This window comes from Podarcis filfolensis (genome assembly GCF_964270895.1).
Source record: "Podarcis filfolensis genome assembly, chromosome: 2".
In the NCBI taxonomy this organism is placed as follows: domain Eukaryota; kingdom Metazoa; phylum Chordata; class Lepidosauria; order Squamata; family Lacertidae; genus Podarcis; species Podarcis filfolensis.
This window is the reverse complement of record NC_139605.1, coordinates 12,066,544-12,078,399: the sequence shown is the minus strand read 5'-3', so window position 1 is coordinate 12,078,399 and position 11,856 is coordinate 12,066,544. Positions and strand designations below refer to the sequence as shown.

Sequence of the window (11,856 nt, the reverse complement as noted above, 5' to 3'; positions counted from 1 at the left end):
AGCATGAACCTCAGTAGTCATGGTCCTCAGTGCTGGCTGATAGGATATTGGTTCCTCAGGTCGGAGGGAGGCCTGGCACACGTGACACCCCCCCACCTGCCTCTGCTGTGGGCCCCTGATCCTTCCCCCCCTGTCTCCCACACCATACTTTCCTTTGAACAGGGCAGGATTTCTGTGGAGTTGGAGATGTCCAGTCTAGAGCGGAAGGGATGAGGCGTCACAGGGGAAACAGTAAAAACCTGTTGGGGGTGGGTATCCTCAGACCCATAGATTGCCTAAAAACTCGGGGGGGGGGGACGGACACAACATGAGTTTGACCAAACTGCAGGAGGCCGTGGAAGACAGGAGTGCCTGGCGTGCTGTGGTCCATGGGGTCACAAAGAGCCGGACACGACTAAATGACTAAACAACAATAATCTGATTGTTCACTACAAAGCACCTTGAAGAAAATAATTGTATACATGGGAATCTACCCCCACCCCCTAACATTCTCTAGTCTAGATTGTCATTCAGAACCTCTGACAGAGGCTCTTCATTGTCAGAGAGGATTTTGTTACCTCGAGGCCCAAGACCTACGTGGGGGGTTACATTCCTGGGGTCAGCATTTTTGTTGTTGTTTAGTCTTGTCCGACTCTTTGTGCATGCAAAGGCAATATTGCATAAGTCAGGAAGACCCTCGAAAATGCCCCCCAAGCAACCATCCTTACTTGTCCGAAGCCAAAGATCTTGACCTTTCTAGAGGCCGGGAAGCAAGGTGGACTTAGAAATTCTTTTCCCCACTGCCAATGCCCCCCCACCCATGAGGTCTCTCATGTTCTTTCTATTTATTAATTTGTTTTGAGGAATGGTTCCAGGGTGCAATCTGCACTCAACTAGCAAACAGGTCTCTTTGGATATAGAGATTTTGCTGAATTGTCACATAAGCTTCCCTGAGGAGCAGCAAAAAAGAGGGATTTTGAAACTTCCATCTCCCTGGCCAGTGGAGATCTTGGAGGAGGAAAAGGGAATCTGAGAACAGGATTGAGGCTGAGAAAGGTTTTAAGTGATGCTCTTTGCATAATTCTGATTTTATTCAGAAAAAATGATGGTACTGTCTCTAGAAATCTTAAGTCAGAGTTGGCGGTTAGAGAGAGAACTACATTGAAACAGGAATGTGTGTAGGGTTAGTTCCTATGTTTTTCCTATGTTTGGGGATTGACAGGGGACCCAATCAATCAGTGTCATTTAAAAACTGGCCCAGGAATAGAGAGCTGCATCATGATTGACGCAAGGGATGGCCAATCGCAGTTCTGCAAATATGGTTTCTCAAGTGCTTGTAAGCTCAATCTTGAAGGGAAGACTGAATAGGTCATAATGGCAATGAATATACACTTGCCTGTCTGCACCCTCAGTCAAGAGAGTCTCAGGTTCTCGTTTTTCCTCACGTAAAACAAGGGCTGGAGGGTCTCTCCTGAGAAGGAGGCTGCAGGGAACGTGTAGAGGGGGGCTGCTGTATCAGCATCGTAAAAGGACATCTGTCCCCCTTCACAGTTCAGGGCCACTCGGATCCTCTTGGGCTTCTCACTTGGAACAGGGGCCTCAAGGTGGTCGTACCCAAAGACCCAGTTCCCAAAACACCAGATCCCCTCCGTAGCATCAAAAGACACAACACCCTTCCTCTTCACAGACTTTCTGGCCACCCCCACCCCCCACCCCTCCTCTCTTCCCACAATGACCTCCCAGAAATGTCTGCCTGATGTAAAACCCTCACATCCCAGCACAAAGCCATGTGTGTCAAATCTCTCAGGGTTGTCTGGCAGGTCTTGATAGAAGTCTCCCTCTCTCACACTCTTTCGATCCTCAGACAGGATGAGGTAGGGATTTGCTGTGTCTGGATCCAAAGTTACATTTTCTGTGGGGGCAGAGGAGGAAAGAGAAGAGAAACGACGTCAACAGGGAAGCTGTCTCTTTTTTAGGCACATGACAGAAATAGCATCCCCTCTGAAATGAACAGGGACTCCATGGCTCTGCATTTGAGACAGAGGTGTTCATCAAGTTCTTAAAAATGCTTCTTGAAACATCTGCAGTTCTTCCAAGGGTATGAAGTACTTAGCGCACATTATCTACATAGAACCCTTGCAAAGACCCTGTAAGTTGAGTCAATCTTACTATGCCCATTTTTCAGATGGGAAAACTGAGGCTGAGAGGCAGTGGCTTGTCTAAGGCCACCCCCACCCCCCACAGTTCATGGCAGAAGGGAGTCAAAGCAGGGACTCCCTAATTCACATCTTAATCTTCTACTTCACATCACAGACCATGCTTGACATACCAGGTAAAACTGGCAGCGAGTGCTCTCGCTCTTTTCTAACCAGTTTAATGTTTAATCCTTCCAGGTAGTTTAGAAAAAGCAAGAAAGTGGTTAGGCTACCCGGAACCCCCTTGTGTGAAATGTCCTGCTTGGGATTCTTGAAAGCCCATCGTATGATTGTAGAGTTGGGAGGGACCCCAAGGGTCATCTAGTCCAACCCCCTGCAATGCAGAAATCTGAATTAAAGCATCCACGACAGGGGGCCACCCAACCTCTGCTTCAAAACCTCCAAGGAAGGAGAGTCCACCACCTTCTGAGGGACTCCCTCCCATGTTCTGCAGTGTGGGCCTTTGGTCTGTTTCCCCCAGGCAAAGTATGAGCAGTCAGCCAAGAACAAACTCGATTATCGCTTGTGGTTTGGTTAGAGTGAAGCAGAAAATGGATAATTCTTTCTTTCAAATTGACATCTATTACATTTTGTGTGAGTGTGTGTGTGTGTGTTAAAGCCAAACCCAGTAAAACCCAGGAAGTGCCATTCCCACCTGTCACCTTCAACGCAAAGACCCCATCCTGGCTCCCCAGACCTGATTTGCTATATGATTCATCTTTTTCTTCCCTGTTCCACACATTTATGGGAAAAGTGGGCAGTGGAAGCATCAGGAGAAGCCCATTTAAACTTGGTCAGGCTGGTGGACATTAGAAAGAAGATCTGCTCTGAAGTGTTGTCGTTCCCCCTGGCCCCCCGCCTGGTTAGTCAAGTGATTTCTTTTTACAGACACACATTTGCACAGTGGCCTTTGGAGATTAAGTCTGATGTGGGATGTTGCCAGTGCTGCTATTAGTCTTTTTTTTTATGTAATGGGTTTTTCTAGTTTCTTAATGTCTTGATTAGCCTTTATGCATTTTACTCACTGCTGTTGTCTAGAAGAACCCCAGAATTTTTTTTTAAAGATAGTAAGAGTTTCCTTTATGCTGCCATCTACGGCACCTTTTCCAGCTCTTATGATTCCCTTTTTGTGGTGTCCAGGATCAGCCAGACTAGACTTCTGTCTTCCTACTGAGCCTTTTCCCCTGGTCTGTGGTGCAATTCTGCCCTGCTATTTTAAGTTTATTCAGGTTTCTCTAGTTTAAGCAGAGAAGCCATGTCTCCCCTCCAATACAAGACCCCCATCTTGCAGGGAAGCCGGCCCACTGGAGTTCACACTCAGGCAGCCCCCAGCTCCCTCCACAGACACCAGAACCCGTTTAATTTCTCACCCCCAAAGGCTGTTGCAGCCATTTTTTGAGCTATTTGTGCTCATGCATTTCCCACTCTTACATAAAAGGGGTGGGGACCCTGTATGGCTCAAAGGGATATTTCCCCCTCATGTGCCGGGAGCCTTTCGCTTCACACCACCCCTGTGTCTTATGGAGATTGGGCACAGAAAAGCCAGGCATCCTGGGCTGGGGGCTTCCTAAGAGTCTGCAGGATCAGGCCAAGAGCCCCTCTAGCCCAGCAAGCTGCTCTCACGGAATAGATGCCTTGGGGAAATAAGGCATGGATGGAAGAGCTGCAGTGGCCTGGTCTTTTGAGAAGCAGATCCCCTCTCTCCCGAATTAGTGTCTCTGCTTGTACCTTTTTGCAGCTGCAGTCCATTTTCCACAGTGTCTGGGAGAGAAAAGAGAACAGAGAATTAGCACCACAACAACATTCAGACAACAAACCTGGAATGAACAATATGAGCTCATGAGATAGTAGCCAGGTGTTGTGGACTACAAGTCCCATCATCCCTAACCACTGGCCACGCCGGCTGGAGATTATGGGAGTTGAAGTTAAAACTATTTGAAGGTCTCCATACTGGCTATCCCTGCATAACCAGGGCAGGGGTGATGTCAAGGTTCAGACCTGCCCAAATCTTGGGAGGAGGAGCAAGACCCCAAGAAGATACTTCTAAACATCCAGCTAACAATACTTTCAGCCCTTGTTTACTACCTCTGAATTTCTTCATGACAGCCTCCAGGAAGAGACTCATATCACAGACGTCCCAGATCCTCCACTTCAGGGCAGGAGGAAAAGCCACAGGAGGATCCTCTAAGTTCTCCTTCTCCTGAGACCTGGGAGGAGAAGAACAAAGTCACCATCCTTCCAACGCAAGCAGCTTTCTGACAAGGCTCATCCTGATGATGAAGGCACCATGGATCTATCATGAAGAATTGAGAGCAGAGTTCTATGGCTAAAAGGAGCATCTGATTGATGTGTGGATCTAGAGACCACCTAACAAGTTGGAGGAAAACCGACACACACCTGCTTCCATAATACATGGCAGGAAATATATTAAGATGAGATTGAAGGTAAAGAAGCTGATATATGCAAATTATTCTTTTGAAGAAAAGTGAACAATAATGGGTCCTTATGCAGACATTTTAGGACTACACCAATTTTGGTGAAGCATTTCAAATGAAAGTAGAGAAATTAAAGCTGTGTTTTCTCAGCATGGAAGATTTTCAAAATATGAAGCTATTTGGGGACAAGGCTCTCAGCGGCTGCTCTTCACGATGGCTGAGTCAAAGGCAGTGGTGCCTCTGAACCACAGGAGGGGAGTGTCCTCTGGGGCTCAGATCCTGATCACGGGTTTCCCACAGGCTTCTGGTTAAGCACTGTGAAAACAGGATGCTGGACTAGATGGGCCACTGGCCTGATCCAGCAGGGCCCTTTCTGACATTCTTAAATATGAGGAAGAACCTGCAGGAGCCAGAAAGACACTGGATATTTAAGGGTAAGTTATAGTGAAGCCCCTTTGGAATGTCACAATGCCCCTTTGAAAAGCCACAGCAGGATCCTCTAACTTCTCCTTCTCCTGAAACCTGGGAGGAGAAGAACAAAGTCACCATCCTTTCAGCGCAAGGAGCTTTCTGACAAGGCTCATCCTGATGGTGAAGGCACCATGGATCTATCATGAAGAATTGAGAGCAGAGTTCTATGGCAAAAGGGAGCATCTAGATGACGTGTGGATCTAAAAGCATTGAAGAAGTTGAAGAAAAACCGATACACACCTGCTTCCATAATACATGGGAATAAATATATGAATATGCGATTGAAGGGAAATAAGCTGATACAGTGGTGCCCCGCAAGACGAATGCCTCGCAAGACGGAAAACCCGCTAGACGAAAGGGTTTTCCGTTTTGGAGGTGCTTCGCAAAACGAATTTCCTATGGGCTTGCTTCGCAAGACGAAAATGTCTTGCAAGTTCCTGCAGGGTTTTTTTCCCTCCCCCCCCTTTCCCCAAGCCGCTAAGCCGCTTATCAGCTGATCCGCTAAGCCGCTTATCAGCTGATCCGCTAAGCCGCTTATCAGCTGATCCGCTAAGCCGCTTATCAGCTGATCCGCTAAGCCGCTTATCAGCTGATCCGCTAAGCCGCTTATCAGCTGATCCGCTAAGCCGCTTATCAGCTGATCCGCTAAGCCGCTTATCAGCTGATCCGCTAAGCCGCTTATCAGCTGATCCGCTAAGCCGTTTATCAGCTGATCCGCTAAGCCGCTTATCAGCTGATCGCTAAGCCGCTTATCAGCTGATCCGCTAAGCCGCTAATAGCGCTAATTCGCTAAGCCGCTAATGGGCTTGCTTTGCAAGACGAAAAAACCGCAAGACAAAGAGACTCGCGGAACGGATTCTTTTCGTCTTGCGAGGCACCACTGTATATGCATATCATTTTTTTGAAGAAAGGTGAACAATAATGGGTCCTTATGCAGAGATTTTAGGACTACACCAGTGAAGCATTCCAAATGATTAAAATTATTAATATTTTGTAGCCCAGTGGTTATATTTAAAGTGGAGAGAACTATTAGAAATTAAAGCTGTGTTTTCTCAGCATGGAAGATTTTCAAAATATGAAGCTGTTTGAGGACAAGGCTCTCAGCGGCTGCTCTTCACGATGGCTGAGTCAAAGGCAGTGGAGCCTCTGAAATCACAGGAGGGGAGTGTGCTCTGGGGCTCGGATCCTGATCACCGTGGGTTTCACACTGGCATCTGGTTAAGCACTGTGAAAAGAGGATGGTGGACTAGATGGGTCACTGGCTGCTTGCCGTTTAAACAGGAGTTTAAATTAACATGAACCATGGAATTTTATTATTTTTTATCTTTTGGTGTGGGGGAAGTGTTTTCTCTCTTTTGACTTGTGATTTTTTTAATCTTTAGATAATGCTAAAGTATTATTGTTTGGTGGCTGATACATATTCCTCATAAAATCAGAGAACACGTGGCTTTTTTTTTGGGGGGGGGGTTTCACTGGCCGGATCCAGCAGGGCCCTTTCTCACCTTCTTATGTCTGAGGAAGAACCTGCAGAAGCCAGAAATACACTGGATATTTAAGGGTAAGTTATAGTGAAGCCCCTTTGGAATGTCTCCCTTTTCTGTATCTATTCCAGAGGAAATGAATCCATCAGGGAAAAGGGAGAAGTATGTAATAGGGGGGAAGAAGGAATAGCTGGGGTTTTTCCATCACTTACCTCTGCAAGAAGCTTCCAATATCCTGGAGGGAAAGAACGAAAGATGTCAGTGGAGCCATTTCTACAGTCAGTTATAAATACTAAGCAGCTGAGTGGCAACTGCTGGGGAAATGCCTGTAGTCTGAAGCAGCACACTCCACCCTCTCGCATCAGGATGAGGCCTCACCTGCAGGAGTTCACTCGCTGGTTCCTGAAGCTTCTCCTCCATCTCCTGGATGAGGCTGTCAAGAGAGGAGAGTTCCCTGGAGAGTCTGGCCAGGTGCTCCTCCCTTTTGGCTGCAATCTCCTTCTCCACCTCTGCCATCTGGGCCAGAATACGTTTCTCTTGTTCTTCCAGAAACTGGTGCAGTCGCCTGAACTCAGCCACCATCTTTTCCCTCTCTGCACCTGTTTGTTTCTGCAGCAAAGAGATTGAAAGAAGAGAACAGTGGGCCAATATCAGGCATCTAGCCTCCTGTCAAAGGATGAGGAGGCCAGTTATCCCATTTCCCTTGGAAGGCCACTTCTGACATGTTCAGCAGAGAAAGAACTCCATAAAAACTTACAAGCCCACCCCCTCCTTTAAATGGTCTTTCATGCTCTGTGAGAGATAGGGCTGTTCAAAAAGAAACCACTTTCTGTATTCCATATTCATTGCCCCCCCCCCGAAGATCTTAAAGGAAACAATGACGTTTACAAGCAGGTCTTGACTTTCCTTTTCTGCGTCTGCTTTAAACACCAGAAATTTTTCTCTCTCCTTCTTCGTGTTGTCTAGGCAGGTGCTGATCTGATCCTGAAAACAAATCAAAACCAAAGTTTGCTTGCTTTTTTCTATGTTGGAATTCATAATAACAGGAAAGTTGAATCATATGCTTGCTCCCTGCCCCAAAGACTGTGGTCTTTGCCTTCGTCATCCAGGGATCCTGTGGCGCAATGGGTCAGTGTGTCTGGCTGTTAACCAGAAGGTTGGTGGTTCAAGCCCAACCAGGGACAGCTGTGGGCAGAATTCCTGCATTGCAGGGGGTTGGACTAGATGGCCCTCAGGGTCCCTTCCAACTCCACCATTCTTTGATCCTGCCACCTCCATTGCTCCTCCCTCCAGCCCTTTCCTAAGGGAGCTGCTTCCAGAGGATGAACTGGGGGTGAGTTTCTCCTGCAGGGGGACATTGGGGGCACTGTAATTCCCTGCAAGGAAAAAAGAAATGTTTATTGAATAAAATTTCCGAAGTTTGGTTTTTAGAAGGCTGCACAAAAGCTCCTGCTGGCGAGTGACTCTTTGGCTGCCAGAGGGGAGAATACATTAAAGCGTTTTCTTGCAAGACCCCCTTCTCTGTTGCTATTTCACCCTCACCATCCCCAAAGGAAACCCAGAGAGATTTCTCACCTTGTACTCCTGGGACGCCTCCTCCAGAGGAACCACCTCGTGGCTTTTGTGCTCCTTGGATCTGTCACACACCACACAGATGGGGCTTTCGTCCTCCTTGCAGAAGAGCTTCAGGGGCTCCTGGTGCTTCTCGCAGATCTTCCCCTTTCCTTCGGCCTCCTTTTCACCTTGAAGACGGAGTTTTTCCAAAACATTTGCCAGCGGCCGATTGGGGATGAGGTTCCTGTGCTGAAGGATTTCCCTGCAATGAGGGCAGGAAGCCTCTCCCTCGGATTCCCCCCAGCACCGGATCAGGCAGGACCGGCAGAAGTTGTGCCCACACTCCGGGATGATCACTGGATCCCTGAAACTCTCCAGGCAGATGGGGCAAGTGGCTTCCTCGCAGAGATCCTGGACGGGACCCCCAGAAGCAGCCATGGCTGCTGCCTCGCCAGGAAGAGAGAGATGCTTTCGTTTGCTTTGCTCTTCATGCGCGAATGGATGTCTCCGTTTCCTTTCCATGAGGAGATTTCAGGGGTGACTCCAGATTTCCCTTTCGCTCCGCAGACGTGGCCTTAGCAAGGAGATCTGGGGTTCTGCTTCCCCCACCCAGGAAATTCAAGCAGGGAAATTCAGGATCTCAGCTGCCTTAGAGACATCTATTGCAGTAGAACAGGGTCTCTGTGACATTGAAATTTGCTTTTTCAAAGAGAACGGGCAGAACTCCTTGCTAAATCAAGGAGCCGAGGAGAGGAAGAGAAAACCTCTTTCCTTCCGGAGTTGCAGGAGTGAACTCTCTGTGGGCGGGGGGATGTCGCCCGCGTGATTGGTAGTCCTAGGCGCGTCACTCCCCCGGCCGGCCAATCGGAGTGGTCGGGGGGCGTGGCTGCTTGCCTTTTAAACAGGGGTTTACGTTAACATGAACCATGGAAGTTTTTTTATTTTTTATCTTTTGGTGTTGGGGAAATGTTTCCTCTCTTTTGACTTGTGATATTTATCTTTATATACTGCTAAAGTATTATTGCTTGGTGGCTGATACATATTCCTCATGAAAACAGAGAACACATGGCTTTTTTGGGGGGAAATTTCAGTGTTGATGCTCTGAGCATCTCTGATGTTTCATTTGATCCATGCTGAAGTGAGGGTTCTCCTCTTAATCTGGTGTGCACCTGGCGATATGCATCAGGCCAGCAACCTCTTGGGACAGCCCCACGGTTGTCACGGCAGACATGAATTCCTGAGCCGCCACCCCCAGAGCCAGTCGCCTCAACATGGAGGTTGAAGACCCCCAGATGCCTCAGTCTGGGAGTCCCCAACTCTGCCCCCAAGACTGGCTCTGCCACTCAGGCAGGGAGACTGCTGAGGAGCCAGGCGGGCGGTAAACCAGCAGAATCCCAAATCTGTCCCGATTACTCAGTGCCAGAAACAAACACTCTAGATCCCCATTCAGCTGGAGAGAGAAAGAGAATCTCTATACAGTGGTAACCTGCCCTTACGGGCCAGTCTTGACAGACTCTAGGGTTGTGCGCCCATCTCACTCAAGAGGCCGGGGGCCTCAGGTTACATACACTTCAGGTTACAGACTCCGCTAACCCAGAAATAGGGACGTGGGTGGCGCTGTGGGTTAAACCACAGAGCCTAGGACTTGCCAATCAGAAGGTTGGCGGTTCGAATCCCCGCGACGGGGTGAGCTCCCGTTGCTCGGTCCCTGCTCCTGCCAACCTAGCAGTTCGAAAGCACGACAAAATGCAAGTAGATAAATAGGTACCGCTCCGGCGGGAAGGTAAACGGCGTTTCGGGGCGCTGCTCTGGTTCGCCAGAAGCGGCTTAGTCATGCTGGCCACATGACCCGGAAGCTGTACGCCGCCTCCCTCGGCCAGTAAAGTGAGATGAGTGTCGCAACCGCAGAGTCGGTCATGACTGGACCTAATGGTCAGGGGTCCCTTTACCTTTACCTTAACCCAGAAATATTACCTCAGGTTAAGAGAACAGAACAAATATTACCTCAGGATGAGAAGAGAATTCGTGCTCCAGTGGCGCGGCGGCAGCAAGAGGTCCCATTAGCTAAAGTGGTGCTTCAGGTTAAGAACAGTTTCAGGTTAAGTACGTACCTCCAGAACGAATTAAGTACTTAACCCGAGGTACCACTGTAGACCACAGTACCCCCCCCCCCCGGCTGGCTCTCAAGTCTGCCCTGACGCTGCACCAACTCCACCATGTTTACCCATAAGGCCTCAGGAATAGACTAGACCAGCCTGCTCATCCACAGTCAAGTCATGGGTGAGAGGAACTTTATTCACAGCCAACCTGGCAGGAACCGCAGCAGAGAGGAGATCAGTTCCTCCAGCTGGAAAGGCTGGCACACAGCACCTTCACCACCTTCCCTCTGTGTGTGCCATTTATCCTTTTTTCCCTGTCTCCCACACCGAACTTCCCTTTGAACAGGGCAGGAGATCCGTGGAGTTGGAGATGTCCAGTCCGGGGCTGAGGAAAGGGCAGAAATGTCACAGGGGACAGAGCACAGCATCCTGCTCAATGAAACCTCCTGGTGCAGAGGCAGTCTACCTCTGAATCAGCAGAAGCTGTGGAGGTGAACAACAGGAAAGGGCTTTTGGTCTCACAATTCCTTCGTCTCACCAACTTTAAAAGGGTGTTTAAGCCAGTGGCCAAAACCATGTGTGTGAAGAAGGCCTTTCTCTAGGCAATCACCAAAACCTGTGAGCTAATCCTTTTTATCTCCAGGAAATAGAGGGCACTCATATGTCTACTTAAGAGTAAGTTAAAAGGGACTTATCCCAGGACACAGGGCTGTAGGCTCAATTTCCTCTTTGCTCCACAGAGCTCAGAAGAGAAAAGAAAGATGTGATGTCTCCACTTCTTCCAAATTGAGAATTGCCATTCAGGTGACTATGATAAAAATGTGGAATTAAAACGCCTCTCCCTGTTTTTATGCCCCATCTGTTTGGCACTGGTTGCAATGCTTCTGTTGAAAATGGGGTGGGGAACTATTGCAATTGGCATTCTTTGAGTTTCCCCCCTTCCATTTGCCCACAACTGTCTGTGTTGAAAAGTAGGGTGTCAATAGGATACCTGCTCTCTCACTGACCTGGCAGATACGGCTCAGACTCACTTCTCTCCTGGTGGTGGGATTCCCCCAAATAAAGGGATGGGCAGACTTCAGACTTGGGGGATTTGCTTTCATTTTTAATCCGAATGTGGAGATCCAGAAATGGACCCAGGTGCAAAATACGAGCTTATGCAGGGAAGCCCCTGAAATGTGCCCCTCACCCAAACTGGATTGACTCCTCCTGCAGACATTCATGGTAAACACAGGAAGGTCTGAAGAGGAGCTACAACATAGAGAGGAGCTTTGCAGGGAGGGCTTTCAAACACATCCCTGAAGGGACCCTTGTTAAGATTTCAAATTCTGAGTACCCAGACTTGGGATGACAAGGCCCAGGTTCAAATCCCTTTTGACCATAAACTTGAACGTTTCTCCTTTTTCTAAGTCTCTCAGCTCAGCCTCTTCTACCTCATAGGGTTTCTCTGAGGATAAAATAGAATATCACCCTAAAATCCCTGGAGGAAGTGTCACGTGGAACAAAGGAGCAACAAGAAGTACAATCTTTAATAGAATCAAACATGTTAGCACATGAAACATATCCCCAAATTCTTTCAGGCCCGTTATACAAAAATATAAGAAGAGATCTGACTGCTCACTACAAATCATCTTGGAGAAAA

The 11,856-nt window shown here is 48.2% G+C and overlaps 1 protein-coding gene across 1 annotated transcript in view; it reads right to left on the bottom strand.

Annotated features, from left to right (window-relative positions):
* Positions 1 to 1,036: 1,036 nt before the first annotated feature.
* LOC310758191 (uncharacterized protein) overlaps positions 1,037 to 11,856 on the bottom strand; it is a 29,976-nt gene continuing 19,156 nt past the window's right edge. The window contains exons 8-14 of the mRNA XM_083604119.1: positions 8,137 to 8,646; positions 7,450 to 7,545; positions 6,940 to 7,170; positions 6,774 to 6,796; positions 4,260 to 4,381; positions 3,903 to 3,935; positions 1,037 to 1,891 (exon numbers count right to left, since the gene is read on the bottom strand). Of these exons, the coding sequence (XP_083460245.1) occupies positions 1,392 to 1,891; positions 3,903 to 3,935; positions 4,260 to 4,381; positions 6,774 to 6,796; positions 6,940 to 7,170; positions 7,450 to 7,545; positions 8,137 to 8,646 (1,515 nt within the window). The 3' untranslated portion in view covers positions 1,037 to 1,391. The remainder of the gene's footprint in view (positions 1,892 to 3,902; positions 3,936 to 4,259; positions 4,382 to 6,773; positions 6,797 to 6,939; positions 7,171 to 7,449; positions 7,546 to 8,136; positions 8,647 to 11,856) is intronic.